The following is a 26,564-nucleotide window of genomic DNA, read 5'->3' as shown; positions in this document are numbered from 1 at the left end:
TTTATTTATTTATTTTCAGTGAAGTTGTAGTCTCATTCTCAGTTGTGCTTATTAATGATTTTGTCTCCTCCAAACGAAATTGATAGAAAAGGTTTAAGTCATAATCAAGCAACTGTAAAAGGACAAAGTACTATACTGTAAATGTGAATTTCTGGGTACTTTACTGCAGTCAGCGCAACATATGATATGAATATCTCAAGTTGCCAAATTTCAGCAACCAAGTTTACTAGAAAGGTTTCTCAAAAGTCCAAGTTAAAAAAGTCATAACCTATGTGCTTGTATACAGTATTATACAATATACCATATACAATACCACATCATATAACGTTACATACTGTACATCATAAACACTGGCTTCGTAAAAACTATTTCGTGTAGGAAAACAAACACATTTGTCAATGCTTCAGTCTGTAAGGGGTAAATTAATCAAATAAAATCTATATAATTATCAGTATTATGTATTGTTATAACTGCTCTCATAATTGATAATCAACGACTAGTAGGCTAATCATATTCCCAAAATCAGCACGTTTTAATATAGGAAACCAAGACAGCCAGTTTCAGACTATGACAGATAAAATTATTGTAAATAAATGGAGAGCCCAATTCCATGTAACATCCACAGTGGATGACTCACCTCGAAGTCAAGGAAACCCACACCTGTGTTGCCACCCTGTCTATGGTTGCCACCATGAGCTGTAAAAGGTTGCCTCTAGCGGCATCAAATAGAATTGCAAAAATTCCAGAGTAATCCGTTCCATTGGACTGAGATAAAAAGTCATTGGGTATTGTGTAATATTTAAAATCTTCTTTTCCCAACAACTTGCTCATTTCATAAATCCTCCGCAGTAATAAATAATTTGACAAAATCAATCTTGTAATCACCAAAAACGATTGTGATTGGTCCATTCTATCAAGCGCTGAGAAAAGTTACTGCTGCCACATTTTAGTGCAATCTAGGAACAGATTTGGAGGAGTAATTTTAACCTAACAATTAATGTTATTAATGCCCATCAATAGCAAAGTAAGATGAAAAAAGACAGTGAATAGTTAAAAAAAAAAACGTAATAATGGAAAAAGCGAATTGACTGCTAACCCCTACATACGGGCCAATCAAATGTACAGAAGTGATATGACGTAATAGGAAGTGTTCCATGCACATACTGGCGGGAGTTTCAGTTGTTATTAAACAAGGTGACGGGTTACCGACTGCAAAAGGCAAGAGATATCAAGAAACAAGTCTTTCTGAAAAGGAACATTTATCAACAAATCCTACATAAAATTAGCTTAAACAGGCACTGACACTGTAAAGGTAGACTATACACTTCATTAAATGCGTATCTGACAGTTTTTCTGTTTTCTTTGCTTTTTTTCTTATTGACTTCATTTCTATTATGTTGTCCTAATTCAAATATTGCTTTGATTATGACTTATTTTTGCTGTGCTAGCCAACGAGATGATGTTCTATTGTTATTACTACTTTTGTTTACACAACGCAGCCTAATAACTTGCATATCTTTATATTACACATTCACTAATAATAATGAACAGGTAACGTTAGGCTATGTATGAATTAATTAATGTATGCATATGTAATAAAAGCATGTGTTGCTTTACAAATGACCATGTTTTTTTATGTGCACCTTTGAGTCATGCTTTTATTATTAGTATTTGTTTATTGGTTATAATGTTCCTAAACTGCCTAATAACTACAGTAAGCAGAGAATATATAGAATATAATATAAGGAATAATTAACAAATTAATTTAGAATTAATTTTCTGTTATCATTTAATCACTCTTGTATTTTTCTCCCTCGTAGGCTGATAGTTTTCAGTGGAACACAAAATGAAAAGCATTTTTGCAAAGTCATTGTGTTTATGTGACGTGTTTATGTGACCTTATACTCACAGGTCTGGGCACATCGATGTCCAAGATGAAGGTTTCTGTGGAAAAGATCATATCGTTATCGGAGAGTGATGGTGTAGATGAGCTACAGAAGCATCTCACTTTGTTGTCCGACGATCAGGTTTGTGTTTCTGTGTGCTGTAGTGTGTATAGGTGAAGTGAGATTGTAATCAATGCAAAACTCTCTAATCATGTCATGGACAAGGCATCACCTTAAAATTATGTATCAAATATTTTTTTTGTCCCTCTACAGCTCACAACCATCCTTACTAATAGTGCTCTGAAAGGGAAGGACACAGGCGTCCTGATCAAAGCCATATTTAAAGGTAAGTGTTCATTTGATTTAAGTTTAAAGTACCAAATACATCTGTGAATAGAGTATTAATACAATGTATCATTCAGGGTTATTATAGTTAACTAAAATAGTAACTGAAATAAAATACACCATCACTTATTTCATTTTAACTAGATGCCAATGCAATGTTATATGTACTTGACGTATTAAAAGAACAAACTGAAATAAAAATGAGTTAAAACAAAATACTTTTTCAATTTCTTTAAAAAAAATCTGGAAAATATACAAATTCAAAATGTTAATAAAAGCTATAATAATATCTCTCTAAATAATACTAGAAATAACTGGTATGATCAAAAACTTTTGCTTTCGCATGAATGCAACGCATACCATGTCTAATAAGTGTAAGTGTAAAAAAACAAACTAAAAATTACTCTGTGCTGCTTAATCAATTAGCACTGAATATCAAATTGTGTTTGTTTGTGATGTTAGGTTCACCGGTAAGTGACTCACATGGCGCTAGCCGGAGACTGCTAGTGTACAAGCACTGTATTCCACTGTGTGAATCTGGAGACCTGCAGACAGAAGTGGCCTCAGATATCATTGGGCTTCTGATGTTGGAGGTGACTTTCTTACATACCGTTGTACACAAATTAATAGTGACGTAGTGGTTAAAGGTCTAGGCTAGTAACCAGTATGTTGAATTTTTGATTATCATATAGGGAGATCCCTGGGACTGAACTTGTAATTAAAGATTCATTACATAACTTGTGATGACGCTGCAAGAGGGAGGGAGTTATTTTGATTAAAGATTAAAGAGGGCACATGAATACAAAAAAAAATCCACAGATAAATAATTTATAAGAAACACTGCAATATTCCATAAAAAGTAAGAATTGTCAATTTTGATTTCATGGTGACTTTAATACTATACCTGTATAATATGGGTTTCTTCTGTGCCATAGACACACAGTCTACCGGGTCACGCATTAGCCACATTAGCGTCTCTATATGTGGATGCCATCAAAGTGGGTGAGATGAACAGTGGGAGATCGCTGGAACTTTTCCCTACAATCCTAACAGCTCTTGCCGCTACAGAAACATTAGCTTATGGGAAAGGTAAGATTCTATTTGCTAAGCACAAACTGTTAAAAAAAGGAAATAACTCTGTAGGGTCAAACAACAACAGTTAAGTGATGTTAATTAAGTGAATTTGGATTAAATACTTCTGGAGTAAAGATAAGAAACTTTTTTTACTGTCTTTAAAAAAACTAACTTTTTTTTTACTTTTACTTCAGGTGAGCTGAGTGGAGATGAATACAAGAAACAGCTGATCAACAGTCTTTGCTCCAGCAGGTGAAGTCTGAATTCAAGTGCTTTAGTATTGGTTTTCACTAAGTAATCAATAAAGACAATCAAGAAATGAAGAGACAGTGCTCTCCAAGTAAAACTAGAACACAAAAGTCAGACAATGTTCTATTTATAAACTATACCGCACCAACATTTTAGTAACATATCTCCAATTCACGCAGATGGGATCCACAGTGTGTGATACACCTTACGACCATGTTCAGGTATGTTGAAACATTAACTGGCTAGTTATCAACTTTGTGTCTTGAACACACACACACACACACACAAAAAAAACATGTTTTTTGTGTCAGGGATGTTCCGTTATCTGCTGAGGAGCTTCAGTTTTTGATTGAGAAGATTCTACGGATGTTCCTCAAGTTGGATCTACAGGAGATTCCACCTATGGTCTATCAGCTGTTGCTGCTCTCTGCCAAGGTCTGTTGATATGTTTTAAAAGTTCTTTAAAACAGTGTGTTTTTATGGTCAGATTCTTATTTTTTCATTGACAGGGCTGTAAGAAGTTGGTTCTAGAGGGAATCATCAGTTACTTCAAGAAGCAAGACCAACTTCAGAAAGAGGAGCAGAGAAATGCAGAGTGAGTATCCCACTTGCTCAGGTCAGATGGTTTAATTTAATTGGACCGATCATTTTATGTATGTATCTGTGTTAGGAGTGAAGATGTGGAGGTGCAGACCATCCCACAGGATCAGCTGCGACACGTAGAGGGAACCGTCATCCTCCACATAGTCTTTGCCATTCGTCTTGACCATGAGCTCGGCAGGGAGTTTTTTAAAAACCTCAAGGTGAAAGTCTGCCAGCCTCACGTGTAATCACACCCCTTTCTTTGAGCATCTGTGAGTGCTAGCTGGTTGTCTTCTTCTGTAGGTGGCCCAGAGTGATCCGTTGTGTCCCTTCAGTATCGCTCTGCTGCTTTCTGTGGCTCGTATCCAACGGTACGAGGAGCAGGTACGTCTGGGTTTCATCCTTCTTCTTTAAACCTAGTGAGCTGTCTACTAAGTAGGGATAGGCGATGTAGCTAAAAATGTGAAAATTTTGATGATGTAGTTTGGTGAAGTTTGATGATGAACTCTTCATAAGCTAAACTTAACATTATCGCGATACGCACGATATTCCGTCATCTTATATAATAAGAAATTATACTTTTATAATATTTGCGCCAATATTTAATGTATCACCCAGCACCAACGCAGCATTTTTATGAGTCATGTGTGCATTTGAACATCCCAAATTCTTCAAAACGTGCCTGTGATGCCCAAAATATGCTGGTTTTACTGACTCAGACTTTTGTCCCACTCTTAACATTACCCATAATGCTTAGGTATTTGAGTTCCTGAAGGGTGCCATCACAAAAAACTTCAAGGATGATCAGATTCAGCACAGCTCGAAGTTTCTGCAGGAACTGCTGCCTCAGTGTAACAGTGTCTCCAACATGATTCTGGACACCGTCAAAAACAGGTCTGCTTAAACTGCAGTGCTTTTTTCTTCCTCTTCCTTGTGTGGTTTTGCTCAGTGTTATGTCTTTATCTGCAGTGTGTTTGGCTGGGATCATGTCACTCAAGGTCTGGTGCAACTGGGATTTATAATTATGGACTCATTTGGGCCTAAAGCTGGACCATTTGGGAAGGTCACAGAAGGAACATCCACCACTAAAACGCCAAACCAACAAGCGTGTCGACTTGGTGGACAAGTTCTTCTTGAGAGCTTCAAGGTTCAGTGTAGTTGTCAACTGATGTTTTTCCCCTTGTAATACATAAATTATGCTCCAAACATTGCAAATATGTGACAACTTTGTGGGGTTGTTTTGTACAGCTGCATGAACCAATCAGAGGAGAGATCCTAGAGCAAGTTTTGAATCGATTGGTGACTAAAACAGCCTCACCTGTCACCCATTTCATTGGTTAGTAGTCGTCTTTTTGCAGATTTTTAATTCAAGCTCACTATCTAAATTTTGTTGTGTTCTTCTTGGCTTTATCTCTGCCGCAGACCTTCTTTCCAGCATTGTGATGTCTGCTCCCATGATCCTCTTGGAATCTTCCTCTAAGGTCACAGAAACGTTTGACCAGCTCTCGTACTTGCCCCTCAGCAGTGTACAGGGGCTCCTCAAAGCTGTGCAGGTAACATCTCAATCCACATGATATTAAAGAGGACCTATTATGCCTTTTTAAATTTTTTGATACGTTTAATGTTTCATCTGCTCAGCCCCTGCTCAAAGTGAGCATGTCTATGAAAGATGCCCTGATCCTGGTCCTCCGGAAGGCCATGTTCTCCAGGTAGAGTAAGGAATGGTCCACATCCAAATGTTTTTTCCTCTGTGTTGAATGATGACGAAGTACTAATGAATCATCATCTCTCTGAAGTCATTTAGATGGCCGGAAGTCGGCAGTGGCGGGCTTCCTGTTGCTACTGAAGAACTTTCGTATTCTGGGGAGTTTAGCTTCTAGCCAGGCCAGTCAGGCCATTACAACCAGCCAGGTAAACTATAGACATCTGCTTTACGCATCTTAACTTCAGCAAAATTCTGCATCAGATTTGATGTTTAATGGAGATTGCACAGGATATCGGTACCAAATTGGTTATCAGCCAATATTAGAAGTTTTTTTATTTATTAGTATTTATCATTATCAGTGATATTGGATATTTAACCGTGGGGCTCATTTCCCCTATTTTTACATTTTGATTACCTTTGCACTCATCTAACGCTCACTTAGGTCATCTTTAAAAACACTAATAATTGAATAATACTGTTAAATGTAATCTTTTGCAAATCTCAAAATGATTATCTATTTTTCATGGTGTACAAGATGTTGTGATGCCTAAATTCACTTTAAATTAGCATTTAAAACAATTGAATTTAGAAGTTAGTAGGGCTGCATGATTACATTTTTCAACAAAAAAAAAAGCTTGAATTCCCCTCAGCAGTAAACTTTCTATTGGTCTACATAATGCTACTATGTTGTTGTGACGTCGCTTTAACGCCAGCCAATCCGGTTTAAGAATCCTCTAACTGTGTGACCGTATCTGATTCCCATTGCAGGTCCATGCAGACGTGCACTCGCGCTATAACACTGCTGCTAATGAAGCCTTCTGCCTGGAGATCCTGAGCAGTCTACGCCGGTGCCTTAACCAGCAGGCTGACGTCCGGCTCATGCTTTATGAGGTCTGGGTCTGACCCTCTCATTTCCCCTTTTAGAAATTAAGAAGTGAACGAACACAGCTGTGATTGATCGATCCTTTCCATTTGACTTCTGTGCTGTACTGAGAAAGTGATTTGTTTGATTTTAGGGTTTCCACGATGTCCTTCGTCGTAACTCTCAGCTGTCGAGTTCCATCATGCAGACCCTCCTGTCACAAGTGTGTATCATCCTTTACCAAAACGAGAGCCTATGCCTTCCTGTTCTGACAATGGTAATGATTCCATTATTATTTGTGTTTACCAGTTGAAACGATACTTTGAACCCGAGCAAGATCTGCTTCCGCCTCTGAAGCTGGAGTCGTGTATCAGCGCACATGGAGATCAGGTCTTCCTCCAGGAGCCTCTGGTACTGATGCCATGCCTCAGTCACATCGATGCACTGCACTTGAACATGTATAGGATGAAACTTCAGGTCATATTTGTTTCTCCAGGCGCACCTGCTGTGCTGCACGGTTCACTGCCTGCTGTGGAACCAGAACATACGGTCAGGTGGCAGTGCGAGCGATGATGAAGATGACGAAGAGGAGGGCGGAGTCCAAAGTGAACTGCATGCTATACTAGAAAGCATAACGAAGCGCATGATTAAAAGCGAACTGGAGGATTTTGAGTTGGTACGGCATGATTCTTACTTTTGCTGGTTGGTTACATCTAAATGAAAATGTTATTTACTTGGATAATACTGTTCAAAAGAAATGTAGTTTCTTTTATTCAGCAAGAAAATAAGCATTAAATTGATCAAAAGTGACAGTAAAGACATTTATAATGTTACAAAAATGTCTAACAAATTGTTTGTGTTTTAACTCTATTTAAATTGGAAAAATTGTATCGTGGTTTACACAACATTAAACCAAACAAATGATAATAAGAAATGTTTTTAGAGCAGCAAATCAGCATATTAGAATGAATATCTGAAGGATCATGTGACACTGAAGACTGGAGTAATGATGCTGAAAATTCAGTTTTGATCACAGGAATAAATGAATTTTTTTAATATATTCAAATAGAAAAGTTATTACAGTTTTTACTGTATTTTTTTATCAAATAAATGCAGGCTTGATGTGCATAAGAGACTTCCTTCAAAAACATTTAAAAAAATCATGAAACTTTTGATAGTGTACATTTGGTCAAGGTAGCGGCATTACAACAGACAAATCTACATTATGCAGTTTTTATGTTTCATTTTCTGCTTCTCAGGATAAGTGTGCTGAATTTTCAACGAGTTCCAGTGTTGGAATAAAAAACAGCATCTACGCTGTGTTGGTGATGGGACTGAACGAGGTTCTCATGGAGTACAACTTCATCACTGCTAATTACAGGTGTGTGTTTGTGAAAGCGTTGTTTTTGAATACTTTTAAATCAGGCATTACATGCTAGATGTGTTTAACATATTCTGTGGTTCACATGCTGAGCAGCAAGAACCATTTTGAGGACATTCTGGAGCTTTTCAAGCGCTATCATAAAGTGTCTGAGATCCTGAGGGAGCGGGCAGGGAAGGGACGCCCCACGTCGTCCAGCAAACCCCCCCGCAGCCTGCTGTCTCTAGGCTTCATCTCCACACTGCTCACTGCTCTCTTCAGGTACACTTTCACTGTGCACCTACATGAGGATTTATTTGCCTTACACCGGCACTCTAAAAATAAGAGTTTGTACGTTACTGTTCAAAAGCGGTATACGATTTTTAAAGGTTTTTGAAATAGTCTCTTATGAAGAAGTCTCACCAAGACTGCGTTTATTTGATTTGATTGTATTATCAATGTTAAAAACAGCTGTGCTGCTTAATATTGTTGTGGAGACGATGCATTTTTTCAGGATTCTTTGATGAATCAATGGGAAGTCACTTTTGATCAAAAAATGTCACTTTTGATCAATTTAATGCGCCTTTGCTGAATACAAGTATTAATTTCTTTTAGAGACAGCACTCAGAGCCGCGAGGAGAGCCTGTCTGTGTTGCGTTCCAGTGGAGACTTCCTGCGGTACTGCGTGAGCGTGGCCCTACAGAAGATCCAGCAGCTGGAGGACACCGGACACACAGACGGACCGGAGGGACAGAGCCCTGACAAGACCTTCCGCCACCTCTGTGACATCACCAGGTCTTTGCTTTTTGTTATTGGCCATCACATTTCATTATGTAAACATCTGGACTTCAATTGAACAAACCCCAAAAAAGAAACATTTGTTAAAGTTGGCATGAAACGGATGTTGTGATAGTCTTTTCTTCCCTATGGTGAAGTATTTCCAAGTGAAACGGCTTCTCGAACTAGAATGAATGTAGGGCGGGACTTGATTTTGTCCATCTGGAATTGTTTGGATGGTTGTGGTTTGCTATTGGTGGATCTCATGTGAGTGACAGGTTGTCCTTCCCTCACGCCAATAAACACATTCAGAGAAGAGAAGACGCTGCAAGAGGGAGGGGAAATTATTTTGATTAAAGATTACAAAATAGTGATGTGAACAGATACATTTTTTATTATAAATACTTCAATATTCCTTAAAAAAAGAATTGTCAATTTTGATTTCATGGTGACTTTAAAAACCTCATAAAAGCTTAATGTTTTTAGATATACTTTGGGGTACAGTGCTTGAAAGATGCTGCATTTCTTAATTTCCGGTTGCCCTTCTTGCAGCGTGCTAATGTGGCGCTACACTAATGTGCCGTCCACCGTGGAGGATGCTGGGAAGAAGGAGAAGGGCCACAGTGTATCATTACTATGTCTGGAGGGTCTTCTGCGAGTCTTCACCACGGTGATACAGCGATACCCAACACGCATTAGCAGCTTCCTGTCTTCTCTCGGTGGGCGTCTTAGCATTCCTGTGACTTCGAAATAATAGCTTTGTATGTTAATGGTGTTTTAATGAAACACAATCTGTATTAAAGATGTTTCAGGGGAAGCAGAGGGCGAGGGCGAGGGGTCTGTTCTGACAGCGCAAACGGCTTTCTATATCCGCCAGTTTCAGGTACCAGCTTCATTTTCAAACCCAGAATGACCATAGTGTTCCATTTGCTCTGCTCTCGTCTGCTCAATCAGAGTTGGAGACGAAACACACACCAGCAAGTGTTGTAAGTTGATCTTTTGTGTCCAGCGAGCGCTGATGAACCAGCTCAGCGGGGGAGAGGAGGAGTTCAACAGTAAAGAAGCTCAGTTATTGGTCAGCATCCTCAGCGTTTTGTCACGACAGCTCGATCCTTCCTCTCAGCAGGTAACTCTTCGAAACACTCGTGTTGTTGCAGTGTTGGCTGTCAGGAATCTTAATACGTCGTCTTTTTGTTTTTATGTGCAGTTTACGCAAATGCTCACATGGACTGTGAAAATTTGCAAGGAAACCAACTTCGGTGAGTGATTCATGTACAGAGATGAAACATTTATTAGGGGGAGCTGGGATGTTTTCAAACCAACATTTATCTCGCCATGTTGCAAGAATGAAAAATTGGTTATATCTCTCAAAAATTATGCATTTCATTTGGGATAACTATTTCCTAGCAAAAGAACCATACTTTTGTCCTAAAAGCCATTATTGCTAAGTAGATTCAAAATATTTAACAAAAACTTAACAGTAAAAATCTAGTTTAAGAAAGGTATGTTTTAATACTTTTTTTCACTGAATGAACAGAAATAATATTTTTCAGTGTCTTTAAGAATATTAAGAAGTACAAATGTTTAACATTAATAAGAAATATTTATTGTGCAGCAAATCAGCATATTAGAATGATTTCTGAATGATCATGTGACACTGAAGACTGGAGTAATGATGCTGAGAATGGGCTTTATGCACAGCTGCACTACTTCCTGAACTTCAGCCAGCTCTTTGTTTCCTGTCTGTCATTATTGGACAAACTGATTAATCCAGGTGTGCCTGACCTCAGTAACAATAATCAGACACGCCTGGATTAATCAGTTTGTCCAATAATGACAGACAGGAAACAAAGAGCTGGCTGAAGTTCAGGAAGTAGTGCAGCTGTGCATAAAGCCCATTCAGCTTTCAAAATCACACAGTAATTACACAGTAATACCATGGTCATTGAACCAGGTTTTGGTTCTTTTGGCAGTGTGGGCAGGTGCAAATCCTGCTGGAAAATGAAGGAAGCATGAAGTGCTCTGGACATGTCCTGGTAGACGGCTGCGTTGACTCTGGATTTAATAAAGCACAGTGGACCAAAGTCCTCTTTTCTGATGAGAGCAAATTTTGCATCTCATTTGGAAACCAAGGTCCCAGAGTCTGGAGGAAGAATGGAGAGGCACACAATCCAAGATGCTTGAAGTCCAGTGTGAAGTTTCCACAGTCTGTGTCGGTTTGGGGAGCCATGTCATCGGCTGGTGTTGGTCCACTGTGCTGTCCACTCAACGCAGCCGTCTACCAGGACATTTTCAGAGCACTTCATGCTTCCTTCAGCAGACAAGCTTTATGGAGATGCTGACTTCATTTTCCAGCAGGATTTGCACCTGCCCACACTGCCAAAATAACCAAAACCTGGTTCAATGACCATGGTATTACTGTGTGATTTCATGTAATATTTAAATTTTTTGAAATCCTGTTTTCGTGGGTTTTATGAGCTGGAAGCCCAAATTATGTACAAATAAACAACTAAATACTTGAAATCGTTTAAGCTGTGGGCCCTTAATCTATAATCTATGGAAGTTTAACGTTTTGAATGGAATTATGGAAATAAATCAACTTTTCCATGATATTCTAATTTTTTGGAAAGGGTCTGTATATGAAGAGATCAGATGCAAAAGCCTCTAAGTGCCATCTGAAATTTTCTTCTAGAATGATCATTTTTATCAAGCTCGTATATTTAAGTTCAGTAATTTCACTTAAATGACAATTAATAGGTAATTTTCATTGTCATTTAAGTGAAATTACTGAACTTAAACATACGAGCTGGATAAAAATGATCATTCTAGAAGAAAATTTCAGATGGCACTTAGAGGCTTTTGCATCTGAACTCTTCATATATACATTTTGAATAAGAGTTAAGTAACGGATAAAATGGGAGATTATTAAACTTCTTCATTTTGTATCCCCAACCCTTCGTTCACCCTGTTCTCTCTTTCAGAGGACATCTCTCTCACTAAGGGCTTGCTGTCCCTGCTGTTCAACCTGCAAGTCCTGCATAAAAGCCCAGTGTCTCTGCTCTGGGAGATGTGCCAGGACATACACAGCCAGCTGGGAGACATCGACCAGGTACTGTGGCCTCTTCTAAAACAAATGAAACCTCTCTAGTCTGCTCAGGTCTCCTCAAGGCAGTAAAATTGTGTTCAAAAACCCCCCAAAAAACGGTGCACAAAACAACTGGAGACTTTACATTTGATCGTACGTCTCTAAAATAGTCATTTCTGTTTCTGATCAGGACGTAGAGGTGGAGAAACAATCTCATTTTGCCATCATTAGCATGAAAACAGCTGCATCCACCACGGTAAGAACGGACACACTTCAGAAACAAATGTTTAAATCTTCATACCTGTTAAAAGAGCGTAGCGTCTGCCTCTCTTCCTTTCCAGCTTCTAGTCCTGTCTCAGGTTGGAAAGGTGTTGGATGAAGTAGACTGGTTGATCGCCAAGAAGAAAGGCCAGATAAGCTCCGACAGAACAATTTCAGGTAAAAAGCACCAAAAATCTCATGAGGTGTCCAATCTTTTTCCTGGAAGGCTTCTAACACACCTGCCTAGAAGTTGCTAGCAATCCTGAAGACCGTGAATAGCTCAGGTGTGTTTAATTTGGATTATAGCCATCCAGGACCAGGATTGGATTTCCCTAATTTAGAACAAGTGTGTCCAAACCTACTCCTGGAGGGCCACTGTCCAGAGTTTAGCTTCATCTTATCTCAACACACCTGCTTGGAAGTTTCTAGTATGCCTTTCTAAGACAGTTGCGTAATGTAGAATAGCATACTACCGTTACTATTTCTGCCATATAACTATTTAGTAACAATAGTAAAAGTAGTATGCTATGAATTTAGCACTTGACTAGCTGGTTCAGGTGTGTTTAAATGGGGTTGGAGCTAAACTCTCCAGAAGCAGATCGGACACCCCTGATCTAGGATAAAGAGCATTATGGAAATGTCCTGTGTGCATTAGGAAATACCCAGCAGCCACTGGGCCAGCAGGACCCGATCGAGAAGGCTGTCACGGTTCAGTTAGGCACGCTGTTAACGGCTCTGCATGAGCTGGTTCAGACCGCTCTGCCCACGGGACCCTGTACGGACACCCTAATGAGAGAGCTCAGTCGAACCTACAGCTTCCTCACTACACTTACCAAATATGTGAGTCTCATCCTGATTTACGACTGTAATATGATTCATAATCGCACATTCAGTCTTTTTGATTTGCTCTATATGGTTTGGGAAATCATTTTATTTATTTTTCCAGTATATTCAGCTGTGTGCGACCCAACCTGGTCAGTTCCCCGCACGTTTGGAGAAACTGGTAAGGTTTTTCTAATTCTTTAGAGTATAGAGGGTGGCAAGACCAAACATTGACATTTAATGCCCGTTAGTTACAATATTTATCTTGAAATGATGCAAGGATGTACAATTTAATCTCTCTCAACATTTATACCTTTTATTTGTGATAAAAACAAACCTTTTAACCATTTCACACCAAAGGAACCATCAATTTGTCCAAACAGCCATTATTTCCAAGTTGATTCAGAATCTTTAGCACAAAACTAAAACACAGTAAATTAACAATAATATTCAAGGCGTTTCTTGTAGATCCAGATTCAACCTAAATGACATCCTAAGTTATGTAATTTAACAACTCACAAACATGTCTTGTGTCCAGGTGAAGCTGTCAGGGTCTCATCTCACTCCCCAGTGTTACTGTTTCATCACATATGTACAGGTATGTGCCCATTTTATTTCAGTTTGATGTTTTTTAACCTTTACAACAGTGTCTTAACACATTATTAAACGTTGTCTCGTACAGAGTGGAGAACTGACGGCTGGAGGCCTGGAAAAGTTGAAGAAGAAGAAAAAAGAAGATGATGCAGTAGCAGCTGCTTCAGTGAGAACTATTTCAATTCATTACCTGAGACTGAAAAATAAATGATTTTTTTTGTATGAAAATATTTTGGTAACAAAAAAGTCCACTTTAAACCGTTTTGTGCATCTGATGTGATTTCTAGGCTAAAGTTCTCCGTGAGACTAAAGCCATCCCGAACCTCATTTTCAACATTGAACAGTATGAGAAGTTTCTCATTCTTCTCTCCAAGAAATCCAAGGTAAGGTCTCTTAATTCTTTGCCCATATGCACGGCATTTACAACAAAAAAATGTAACAAAATCCTCTGAAACATTACGGCACATTGGTGAATGTCTTTACACAGGTCAATCTGATGCAGTATATGAAGCTGAGCACTTCCAGAGACTTCAGAATCAACACTGCCACGCTGGAAGCTGCACTGCAGGAACAGCAGCAGGACGGAAGCCAACAGGTGTGTCTCTGTTTAAACATGTTCATCCTCAGACCGAGCTCTGGGATTGCTTTCTTCATCTTCAATGGTGTCTTTCTTTCCTTAGACTGAAGACTCTCAGCCTTTGGAGGAAAACCAAGCGCCAAAGAAAAAGAGGAGGAAGAAGTGAAAAAAACTTCTAGTCCTTCTTTTGCACTTTTTTGAGTTCGTACTAGGGACGGCCATTTATGTGTTGAGACAGTTCACATGACCTGCGTTTATTCTTTCATGACACAGATATTACTTTAACTTTGTAGCTTGTCGTTTTCCTTTGGCCAAAGACCCTTGGGTGATTTCTATAATCTGATAAATGTCCAACGCCTCACCTGTTGATATAAAAGCATGATCAACTTTATTCACGGTAGCACATCGACAATATTTAAAGAATACCTGCCTTACTCTTGCTTAATTAATACATTGTGCTCTTAATACAAGTTTTTAGACGTAATGAGTTATTGATGTTCACAAAATGCTGCTATAATATTAATAAACAAATGTCTACATGTGATCTGGTGAATTTCTTAAGGAACCATCCAGCCAAAAATAGATGGGCATTTTGTTTCCAACATGCGCTGTAAGCGGTAGACCAATCACGACAGACTGGGCCATCTGACCAATCAGAGCAGAGTAGGCTCTCAGAAAAGAGGGGTTTAGAGAGGATAATTTATCGAACCGTTTCAGACAATGAGAAAAGAGCTGATACTGCAATGTATATTATGAGACAATTTAAGTGTTTTTTACTTGGATGCATGTATAACTAATGTAGGAGACCTTCAAAACAAAACTAGGAACCTTTAAAATAGCATAATGGGGCACTTTAAGGCTGAGTCTTACCTTGGGCTAACCCGTATCTCCGCTCCACTCCTGTGGGATTGGATGGAGTCACGCAGTCCATGGTCACCTCCTTCCGTAAGCACTTATCAATGTCCACTGCACTGAAGAAAGCCACTGACTGCGGCAGATCCATCATTCCCAGTTTATAGGCAAACATGCTCCTGAGAATGAACAGAAATATTCAAGCATGCACTTCACAGGGTAATGCCACCAGTAACAGGAATCAAAGGTTGGTCTTCACCTGGTGAGCAGGTTGGTGATCTGTAGGGCGAGTGCAGCTCTGTAGCGATCTTCACTCGTCACTAGATAACGCACCTCGTCGTGAATACTGATGCAGAAGCGCCCGTCAATGTCGTGCTCCTCGAACAGCCAGCGCATGGCCACCAGCATCAGATGGAGATAGTCCACCGCTGAGCTCTGAACCACCCAGTTGACTCTGCTGGTAATGAACTAAAGCACAATAGAACTGTCATGAATTAAATGGAGATTAAATTAACTAAAACCATCAAAACTATGGTTTATGTGAACAATTAAAAGATAAACAATACTTGTATTGTCCTAAAAATAACCTGTTATGCTTTTTTTACGTTTTCAACTTTCTTTAGAGTGATGTTGCTGCTTGAGCATGAAAAAGGTCTGCAAAGTCACTCCAAAGTTATTCTCTATATCAAACAGTTTCTGAACTCCCTGAAACGCCTCGATTGCAATTTCCACCCAAGACACGTGCTAAAAGTGAGTTAGTAGTGTGTTGAAACTCACAGTTATGATAAGGGGCGTGACATTTCCCAAACATGTTCGAAATGGTTGACCAATCACAACACACTGGTCTAGCCGACCAATCAGAGCACATTGTGCTTTACGTAAGTAGGGGCTTCATACAGACAGGAACTAAACAGACAGAGCGTTAGTGACAGACTGGGAAGCGAGGTACTGCAACAATGTAAAATATGTGAAAAATGTGTTTTTTAACATTCAAGCATCATAAAAGGTCCCCTTTAAAAACAGTTGGTTTACAACATCATTTACATACTGCATCATGTGCAATATCACTCTTTTTGGGGAAAAAAAAGGTATGCATCACAGTTATGGATCCCAGTTCATTTTGAATTACACATTAACATTAAAAGACTTGCGGTAGAGTGAAGGAGTCAGTTACAACTCTTAATAATAGAGTGCAACAGTCAGGTTCCAGAAGTAAAAATATCATCCCTTTTTTCCTTAGGGAAATTGAATAAAACTATATAGCATGCCTGTGAGGTTGGTAATCGATGGTATATTCTTCTGTTGAAGCCATCAGCCCGCATTATTTCAACTTTACTTTTTTAAATGATGGTGTTAAACAGCACAATTCCTGGTGAAAAACTACATTACCCATGATTCTGCAGATAACTCACCAATTTTACATTTTATACAGTTTGTGTCACTGCATGCAGTTAGAAACATCAGTTTAGAGGTATAAATGGATGATGAATAATAAAAAATTTTCAAGCAAAAAAAACCTTGAAGGAACTCAAGTGTTCCCTCACCTCATCCTGAACAGCAGAAGGTTCCAGAGCTCTGGAGATCCTGCAGCCCAGCACTGGAGTGGCTGGTTCCTCAGAGTGGGCGATACTTTCCAGCTTATTGAACATCTCTGATTCTGTCCCGCCAGTCCACACGCGCTTCCCTGTGAGATTCCACTTCCTCTTGCTCCCCCTGGTGGTACTTCAAGGATCAAAACAAAAGTATAACATGCAGATTTGTCCAACATAAGACTTTAATAAAATGGCTTGCGTGGCAGCAGGGGTAGTCAGCAGACCTCTGAGATGCCAGTTTAGAGATTTTACGCAGATCCTGGAGTGAGACGGTGCCATCCTCAGCTCTTTCCACATTTACATCCAACTTCTTTACCAACCATTCGCCTTCCTCAGACAGGTGATATCTGCACATAATCAAAAAATGTGATATCAACACATATTCCATTATTTTATGCAAAGCACCAAATAAAAACTTTTTAATAATATTTTAAACGATACACTAGTTAATATACTGTATAATATTTTTTTATAATATTTTAAATGATAATTTAATAGTATTTAATATATAATATAATATTAATTATACTTTTTAAATAATATTATTTAAAAACAAGTTATTTTAATAATGTAATATAAATCAATTGCATGTTTTACTTTAAAAGTAAAGAATGTAAATTTTAAGAATGTTTTTTCTTTAATTTATTTTTAACAAGGACAGTGCACATTAATAAACTTTTCAGTAATTGTGCCAGAGTTAGCCGAAGGTTATTTTTCATCTGTAGTCCCGGACAGAATATATGATAAAAAAATAAAAAAGCTTGGCATACACAGTCAATTAACCCATAAATTAGGGTTTATTAGCCTACCTGCGCAGTCCTTTGGTAAATGCGTACATCTGCCGAGCTTTACTGGCTGCTTCCTGTTGGCTCAGTTGGTGATTGAACTGCAAGAGCAGTCGCTCGGCAAACGGCTGGCCGGCCCCATAAATCCGTCCGTAGTTGAAGACCTTGGCGTGTTCGCGACTGATGCCCACAGCATCTGCGGTACGGCTGTGCAGGTCCGTGCTCTGGCTTTTCTTTCCCTGGAGCGTCATCCATCCGAACGCCGTGCATCCTGGAAATCAGAGATTAAGAATGAACTACGGGGCGTAGTTTGTTCCATAGAAGCATCATGGAATTTGCCTCCTGGAATCTCTAATGGCTAGGAAACAGCATCTGGATTACCATGCATTCCTGCAAAGTGTGCTTCGCCCAACATGGCAGCGATCCACAGCTCCTGAGAATCCACATCTGCTCCCACCAGGTGATAACCAGGAGGAACCTGCACCATGGCCTTCAGCTCACTGCCGACACGGTCTTTCTGCAGACAAACACAAACTGCTCAGCTTTAATGCCATTTCAGCGTCATAATTATGGAAGCCCATTTCCAGACAAGAAAAAAAGAATACTTTGGTAAATCATGATTATAATGTGAAAAAAGTAGAAATTCTCAACCTTTTTTTTTATAAAGCAGTTTCAAAACCATACAAATGGACCAAAGTGCTGTAGATAAATAGCTTAAAACTCTAAAAATCAAACAAACGTAAAATAACACCAATAAATCATCCAAATTATGAGATGAGTCATAATTGCGACAAAATGTTGAAATTCTGACAAAAAGTCAAAATGACGATTTACTAGAAATTATGAGATACTACATCATAATGTTGAAATTGACAGTGTCAATATTATGACATGCTAACTCATAATGAGATGAAACATCAAAATTACTTAAGTTGGAATTATGTAAATAAGTTTTTGTCATAATTATGACTTTTTGTCATAACTGACTTAGTTTCTCTCATCATTTTGACTTCTTGTTCATTTCGATAACTTTTATGTCATAATTATGATTTATCAAAGCAAGATTTGTCTTATTTTTCTTCTATTTTTCTTCCATATATGACAGAGCTAAATCAGCCATGGTAAAAATCTTTACAACTGTATAAAAAACAATATATATATATATACGATTTTTTTAAGAAAAAGATGACTTGAAAAAGTCTCCTATGCTCACTAAGGCTGCATTTATTTGGTTAAAAAAGTAATATTGATAAACATTAAACTTTAAAAATTTTGAATACATTTTAAAATGTAATTTAGTCCTGTGATGGCAAATCTGATTTTATTGATCCAACATTTATTTGAAATAGAAATCTTCTGTAACACTATAAATGTCTTTACTGTCGCTTTTGATTATTTTAATGCAACCTTTTTGAATAAAAGTTTTAATTCACGGTTTCCACAAAAATATTAAGCAGCAAAAATAGTTTTCAGCATTGATAATAAGAAATGTTCCCTGAGCAGAAAATCAGCATATTAGAATAATTTCTGAAAGATCATGTGATACTGAAGACTGGAGTAACAATGCTGGAAATTCAGTTTTGTTATTTTAAAGTGTAATAATATTCCACAATTTGACTGTTTTTACTGTATTTGTACCAAACTTTTTGACAAGTAGTGTAAAAAAAAGTTAATTAATGGAAATAATTGATTATCTTCATTAATTGTGAATTGTCATTTTTATCAGTAGTTGTGGTACCCGAGCATTGCTTGCAGTCAGCCACGTGGGCTCTACAGCCCTGCGAGTGACCGTTCCAGCTGGGATGACCTGCGGTAAAATGGCACCATATTTCCCTTCCTCATCAAAGTCATGATGTCTGATGAAGGAGCAAAGAGGACGTCAGACAAGGTTGGAATGTTTGTAATCAAATGAAGACGACACTAGAAGACGCTGTTAACTTACAGTCTGACGGTGCGTGGCAGTTCTGCCCTGCGGAGCCACACTACCATTTGGGAGCTGCAAAGAGAGACGAAATATCAGTGGTAAGCACCATCTAGACATTCAAAACATTTCAAATAGAGAACATTTGGAAATCTCAAACCTGATGCGTTTTTGGGCATTTCTCCAGAAGGACATCATCTTGTTGATCTCTAGCGCCCGTGTGGCGTTGGTGCCTTCACGTCCTGCTTGAAGCGTACCGCTCTCCATTTTGGACAGGAAGTCTTTTGAGAATGGACTGCCCACATTGTTCTCATTTCCGTCCTGTGATTTTAAACAATTTGAGTCTAAAACTTCAATGACTGCATTGTACAAATCGGACAGAAACACAATCCTGTACCTTATGGGGCAGTTTGAAGAACCAGCAGCCAGGGATGTTGACATCATTGTATGGTCCATTTCCGTGGTGATAGGGACACTCGCCGGTCCCGTTTTCGTTTATTGAATTTATTTTTTTCTAATGACAAAATAAAGGTAATATTACACAAAAAAAGTGGTTCATCCTATAAAAAATCATAATGTTTAATTAATATTTTAAATAACAATAATAATTTATTACTATTTGATATATCATATGAATAATATTTTAATAATTTTAATAATATTTTAATCTTAGTCTTTAATTGATTTTAATTTTAGAAATATAAAAATGTATTAAAAATATTAAATGCTAAAAAATATATGAGATAGTATTAAGTTATCTAATATATCAATTAATATTAATTTCATTTTTACCTATTTTTATAATGTTAATAATATTTTCATCATAGTATTACATTATGAAAAAATAATACAAATATAAATAATTATTGGTTAAAAATATAATTAATATTAAATTATATACTAGATAGTATTAAATTATAATATTTTTAAAAAATATTTAATTATTATGTAATACTATTTAATATATCATGTAATATTTATGATATTAAAAATGATATTTTTATAAATATATATATATATTTTTAAACATGGTTATCATAAGGTTTAAATGGAGCAAACCTTGATCCTCTTGGATGGGCCTGCTGTACTCAACACTTCATCATCAAACACCTCCAGTCGACTCACTTCTTCAACCTACACATGTGACATAAACATATGCAGATACTGTCACAGAAAATACCAGCCCTAAAAACCCAGTTTAGTAACACACCAAAGCTCTAACCTTCTGCCACAGGGCACTGTCCGTCAACATGAGGTCATCATCAGAAAGTGTGCTGTCCAGATACTGGGGCTGCTCCTTCCCCTTCCGCTCACAATACTCCTTATAGATGCTCTCAATTGCCCTGGAAACCAAGTTTTAGGAAAGATGCTGTATATTTTCCTAATTAACACATTATTATCCTCACTTTATTTTACCTGTATGGACATACAGGTCCTTCACTATCCTCTGAGATGTCCAGGTTATCTCTGCGGCCTGGTACCAGGTAACCCCAGCCGTGCTGGTCGGTGTAGTGCAGGGGAAAGCCGTCCCACGTGAGGCCCATCAGCTTGGGTGTGATCCTCATCTGCAGACTGATGAGACTGGCTCCAGGAGACCAGTCCTCGGCCTCAGACATCTTCACACACAGCTTACGGTACCAGCTGACCATAGACAATAAACAAAATGTGAACACATGCAATGTGGAACCCTGTGTTATTTGACCCAAATGGGATAAGGGGGGGACGGCACTCACCTGGGGTGGGCCGGTAAGTGCTGTCTCCTCTTTGGCAGGCAGCTGACGGTCTCCTTCAGTCTCTGTAGAAGCTCTCTGCTGGGGTGTGGATCAGCCTCAACTTCTTCTGGAGGAGGACCTGGGTCTGGAACAGAGGGTTAATAATGTTATTGTTCCTCTTATCCTGATTCAGGGTTCTGCACGATTTGGTCAAATAAAGGTGCAGTAAGTGATTTCTGCTGAAAATGTAACCCTTAAATGCATGAATGTTTTATTTCCCAGTAGATTCAGAATCTGGCTCATACTCGCCATCTCAAACATATTCTCAAAACGATCATTTTCAACATCTTCAAAATCGATATTTTGATCGCTGACAGCTTCTTCACCGGATCCACCATCAAGTGATAGTGGCACTAATATTTGATTGCGTTCAGTTGAACTTGTTCTGCAGTAAATCTTTCAGCCATTTCAAGTTTTGCTGATGATGCTTCCTATTCTTTTGTTTTCTGCCTGCGGTAACTGAAATGTCACTTCATCACTGTGTATCAGACATTTCCACCTTGTGGAATAAAGGTGAATTGCATTTATTCAGTCTTCAAAGATTCAAGTATTGTTGTGCAGAAAAAAATATATAAAAATATACACTGTTACACACCTCGGGTCTTTAGGGACCCTATTCAAGTAAAAAAAAATGGAAAACAAGCATTTTTTATATATATTTTTTCTAGTTATATTGTTTATAATGAATTGATTGAGGAATACTAAGATGATTGATGTCTAACTTTAAAACAATGAATGAGGAGGAGGAGGGTAGTCAATGGTATGCGTTTAAGGGTAAGGCTAAATCAACAATTTTGTGAATATTTGCTTAATGTCTGTAATGTCAAAAAAATTGTGTTTGTACATAGTCCTGGCTGTGTAAATAGGAGAAAAAACAAATTGGATAGGACCGATCCACAAAGGGAAAAGTCAGATGAATATAATTGGAAGAAGGGTTGAAAGTGACAGAAAATACATTTATGATTCCATTTCAAATAATTTTTTTAACTTCCTATTTATAAAATAATTCTAAAAATAAATAAATTTAAAAAAGTATCAGGGTTTCCACAAAAATATTAAGCAGCACAACTGATTAATAATAATGAGAGGCACCAAATCAGCATATTCGAATGATTTCTGAAGGATCATGTGACACTGAAGACTGGAGTAATGATGCTGAAAATTCAGCTTTACCATCACAGCAATAAATAAAAAATTTAAATATATTCAAATAGAGAAATTTGGTCAAATAAATGCCGCTTTAGTGAGCAGAAGAGACTTCTTTCAAAAACATTTTAAAAATGTACTGACCCCAAACTTTTGAACTTTAGTGTATTTAATGAACTTTAACTAACAGTGAACTATTTCAAATATTTCAAGAAGGAAAAATACTGTTTCTAGCCAGCTACTGCAAAATCAGAACCAAATGTGTTCAAAATGTTCAAGCAATGATATATCTTCATAATGCAAGATCAAATGTGCAAATGATAAACCCTTACCCTCGTCCCAGTCTCTGGGTATATTTCCGTTGGCTGCTGCTGTTGCCTCAGCCTCCTGTTTGGCTTTCTTCTTGCTTACAGTTATTTTCTTCTGCTTGAAGTCCTGAACGTCCCAATCCAAGTCCCACAGCCAGGGATCATCTTTGTACCTGAACAGCACACCACACCAATAATCACTAAACATTGGATTATTGAGTACTAAAACTGTTAGCACAATCTATTTTACACCAGACCAGTTATAAGTAAACAAATAAAGAAAATAAACTGAATGGTCTGTAAAAGTGGATACTTTTCCTTAAAAGGTCATGAAACCATAAACAAAAAATCCTAAATGTGTATATTGTGTCATGGTAAATTGAGGTGTGCATTTGTGGGAAGCTTTGAAGCTTTTAACTCAATGAGAACAAAATAAAACTCAATGAATTGAAGCTCCCTTTTTCCCCCTTCACTCCACGGCTTACCATGTCAACTTATGTAGCGTTATTCAAAACTGTGGTGAGAACTGACCGGTGCTGAAACAAGGGGTTTCATGAACCTTTAAGGGACTCTAATGGATATTATAAAAGAAAGAGGCAAACTAATGCATGTTTACCGAACATCCTCCAATAACTGGCAGGCATCATCAGCCAAAATCATCAATGATTTCTTCATCTCTCTCTGCAGCTCATCATAAGTGGCCTGAGCATCTTCCAGGTACCGCCCCCAGTTCTGATTGACAGGAAGGTAGCACACGCCCATTTCTAGCATACCCGCAAGTGTCACTGGGTGAGGACACCTAGAAAAATGCAGATTTGACAAAGGAGACAGGTCACTTAAACAATAATATGTCACAATGAAAAGCTGGAGGGCGGGTTTATGTAAATGAAGTGTCATACCTCTCCATAAAGAGAGGCAGCTGCTCTGTGAAGACCTCGTGTGTGGCTAATACATCAAGAGCACAATACTGCATCAGCTCCTGAAGCATCAAATAAACAGATTTCAGACGCAGCCGCGGTTATGGTAAGTGGCGTGACATTTCTGAAACATGCTCGGTTAACCAATCACAACACACTGGTCCAGCTGACCAATCAGAGTACATTGTGCTTTTCGGAAGAAGGCGCTTCATAGAGACAGGAACTAAACAGAGCGTTACCTATTCTAGTAGACACAAAAAAACTTGCCATAATATTGCCTCTTTAAACATCCTGCTTACCTGAAAATTGGTCCTAACATCAGACATGCTGCCCTTCACGAACACATCCCTTGGTTCTTTCTTCAACCGTTCTCCTCCCACGTAGAGAGCGTGAACATCAGCAAGGTTATTAATACTACTGATATCAACCCATTCCCATGAGCCAATCTGCATGAGGAAATGCATACAATTGAATACTGTCTACAGCACTGTGAACTGACAACAGCTGCGAGGTTTGCACAAACCATCGGGCCCTCAGGGCGACGGCCGAGGCGCTTCATGTGCTCCTTCACTTCCTGTAGGCCTTTTCTCTTGCCGTGCTTGCTGGCCATCCAGAGCGAGCGCTGGAATCCCGTCAGCCCTGAGATTGCCATGTGGAGACTCATTGTGTCCAGGAAACGCATCTTGGAGCCCTGCACAGACCGACCCAAAAGCGCATGCATGATAAATCAGAATCATATTTGTTATCAGCTAATATTAGAGATTTTTGTTTAATTTATCAGTATCAGTTAATATTGGATATTTAATTGTGCGTGTAAATTGTGCATGTTCACTTGAAGTTAATCTTAACAAACACTTATAATTTTACATATGATCTTTAGCAAATCTAATTAATTACATATGACAGTATTTTATTAATATTCAGAATTAGCTTTTATTTATATTTCCAGATATAATTTCAATTTGTTAATTTTTTTGTCATTTTGTTATGTGCTTTTGTCATTCATATTTTATTTTATTTTAGCTTCAGCACTGATTTTTTATAGATTTAATTTTATTTAAAATGTAACGCCAACTGCAGGGATTCCTAAACTTTTTTTGTCAGCCAAACCCTTTTTTTTTTACATCAAATATTTTCTTGAAGTACAACCTGAGATTTTAAGTTAATATTTCAATAATTTAACAACACATCGGCAAGTTCCAGGTCCTCTAATGCTGGTCACATGACATGCAAATAAACAGATACAATATTTCAAGTGATTTATTATGATCATTTTATTTTTAAATGATTAATTTATTCATTTGATTCAATTAATTATTAGCTTTCTACCAACTCCAGTAGACCAATTTGGGAAAGCCTGCTGTACAATATAACATTCTTATCATTTTAGATTTTACAGTTTCAGTTTTCCTTTATTAATGATTTAAGACCAAAGAATGTAGAATTTTTATATCCTTGCACCCTTAGAATCAACAGAAAAAGGAAGAAACATCTAAAATCAGACTCAAATGAGTCCGAAATGACCCTCACCTTCAGTAAGTACTGTTCTTTAATGTGTGTCCGATCAAAGCTCACATTGTGTCCAACCACGAGCCTCTCCGGCCACTCACCGACCCGCGGCTGGCTGGAGTTTGTGGGGGTCTCCAGCGGGATGAGATCAGCCAGCGTCAGATCACTAGACCAGGCGTATCTGTCCTCTACGAGCCTCTTACTGCACCACGAGTACCTGAAACACCAAATAAAAGAGTTTGTCTGGAATCAGTGGTGAAATGAATAGTAAATCCTGACCTGTTACGGTTAAATAACCCTCACCAGGCAGTTGGGGAAACCGCCACGGCCAACGTAGGACAGTGTCCCTCCGCCATGCAGACTTCCACATCAAACACAATAGCCTTCTCATCTGGGAAATTCACCCTGTGTTGCTCTCCACCCGCCCCATACCGAGTCCAGCCCACTTCCCAAGCCCATTCCTTGGGCATCCCGGGAAGCCGTGCTCCCTGAAGCTGGCTGGCCGCATCAAGGTAAGGAAGGCTCTGCTTTTGGGCAAGTAATCGGAAATGTTCGTCAATGTCACTGCCGTACATTTGAGGTAGTTTGAGTTCTACGTCAGGTAACAGGTCTGTTTCTTTCCCCCAGAGTTCATGCTGCTCCAAGTGTCTTATACTGCGTTCAACATCCTCGTCCATGTACACCTGCGTCCGGCCCTGGAATATCTGCTCCTGCAGGTTCCTGGAGAGCATCTGGATGTTGAGGGGGTTCAGACGGGTCTGGTCTGAGCCCTGCTGGGATTTGGGCTTCACTGAGGTGGAACACCACCTTAACCAAACTGCAGGTTGTACGACGGTCTGCCACCGGTGACATATCAGACGGAGCATCATATTACGGCCTCGGATGAAACATACTCGGAAGAACCTGGAAAATGAAAAATAAAAACAGAAATGCCTCTTACATACCACAAATAACCGTGTCAAGTTTGGTTATGTTTTTCCTTCGACTTGAAGATGTTATTATTTGTGCAAAGCTCAATCATATTTCAAAGCAATGTGTCTTTTTAATTTGGAAATTTGGAAAATTGGAAATTTATAAATGTAATATAAATATTCATACTATATATATATTTTTACATTTAATTTGTTTTTACTATACAATGTTGTTATTATTCTTATTGGTTTAATTATGAATAATGGTTTATTCTTTTTTTTCCTGATCCCAAAATTTAAAGTACATAGTTGGGCTACAATGAGAAGTTCGGTTTTATTTACTGCAGACATAAATTCGAGGACAAGTATTTTAAATAATTTGATTAAGCATGTTTCTTATTTTATTTAATGAAATAATTCACAAACTCCATTTTCACATGGACAGCCTTACTTCAGATTTCCTGATTATCCCCCGTTGGATAAATATGACGCTGGCTGGTCGTCCATGCTACTGTACTTGCAACCCGCTTTCTTTATAGTAATGTAAACATTTTGCTCCCAAATGCAGCAACTGACCCTAAACAGAAACATTCGGATGCGCCACACACACTACAGCGCTATCCGAAGAAATACTGTGTTTCTGCAAAGCTCGACTTGCCTCACAGTGACACC

At 38.3% G+C, this 26,564-nt stretch overlaps 2 protein-coding genes across 3 annotated transcripts; one reads left to right on the top strand and one right to left on the bottom strand.

The window, feature by feature from the left end:
• Nucleotides 1-1,144: 1,144 nt before the first annotated feature.
• Nucleotides 1,145-14,723, top strand: fanci (FA complementation group I). Of its 2 annotated transcripts, XM_082160077.1 has the most exons (38): nt 1,145-1,312; nt 1,912-2,027; nt 2,160-2,232; nt 2,694-2,824; nt 3,167-3,320; nt 3,500-3,557; nt 3,734-3,775; nt 3,866-3,989; nt 4,064-4,149; nt 4,225-4,357; nt 4,440-4,520; nt 4,894-5,030; nt 5,106-5,283; nt 5,385-5,472; nt 5,559-5,689; nt 5,775-5,845; nt 5,933-6,047; nt 6,610-6,732; nt 6,858-6,926; nt 7,013-7,114; nt 7,200-7,379; nt 7,963-8,084; nt 8,181-8,345; nt 8,679-8,858; nt 9,393-9,559; nt 9,644-9,723; nt 9,850-9,966; nt 10,048-10,099; nt 11,822-11,949; nt 12,116-12,181; nt 12,267-12,363; nt 12,842-13,026; nt 13,133-13,189; nt 13,547-13,606; nt 13,691-13,768; nt 13,890-13,985; nt 14,090-14,197; nt 14,283-14,723. In XM_082160077.1, the coding sequence occupies exons 2-38, from the start codon at nt 1,926-1,928 to the stop codon at nt 14,343-14,345; spliced, it is 3,999 nt and encodes a 1,332-aa protein (XP_082016203.1). In that variant the 5' UTR covers nt 1,145-1,312; nt 1,912-1,925; the 3' UTR covers nt 14,346-14,723. The 2 variants fall into 2 exon arrangements, with proteins under 2 accessions (XP_082016203.1, XP_082016202.1); XM_082160076.1 differs by having other exon boundaries at nt 14,090-14,723.
• polg (polymerase (DNA directed), gamma) lies at nt 14,461-26,528 on the bottom strand (the record flags this gene model as incomplete). Its single annotated transcript, XM_082160078.1, is given in 24 exon segments — nt 14,461-14,487; nt 14,489-14,541; nt 15,050-15,210; nt 15,291-15,499; nt 16,576-16,753; nt 16,848-16,970; nt 17,433-17,679; nt 17,790-17,925; nt 19,147-19,264; nt 19,351-19,404; nt 19,490-19,650; nt 19,727-19,843; nt 20,389-20,463; nt 20,552-20,672; nt 20,746-20,970; nt 21,063-21,186; nt 22,580-22,728; nt 23,172-23,354; nt 23,455-23,534; nt 23,772-23,918; nt 23,996-24,163; nt 25,003-25,198; nt 25,285-25,884; nt 26,344-26,528. Coding segments are annotated over 23 exon segments (3,618 nt in total). The 5' UTR covers nt 25,851-25,884; nt 26,344-26,528.
• Nucleotides 26,529-26,564: the final 36 nt, after the last annotated feature.

This window comes from Leuciscus leuciscus (genome assembly GCF_965113295.1).
Source record: "Leuciscus leuciscus genome assembly, chromosome: 25".
Lineage (NCBI taxonomy): Eukaryota > Metazoa > Chordata > Actinopteri > Cypriniformes > Leuciscidae > Leuciscus > Leuciscus leuciscus.
Note: the sequence above shows the minus strand (reverse complement) of the source record. Positions and strands in the feature narration are given on the sequence as shown.

Bases quoted from the DNA above. Each gene is read 5' to 3' on its own strand.
- fanci (XM_082160076.1), top strand. From the start codon at position 1,926: ATGTCCAAGATGAAGGTTTCTGTGGAAAAGATCATATCGTTATCGGAG. The intron at 4,358-4,439 runs GTGAAAGTCTGC...CTTCTTCTGTAG, and splicing joins AGTTTTTTAAAAACCTCAAG to GTGGCCCAGAGTGATCCGTT. The intron at 6,927-7,012 runs GTGTGTATCATC...TGTGTTTACCAG, and splicing joins TGCAGACCCTCCTGTCACAA to TTGAAACGATACTTTGAACC.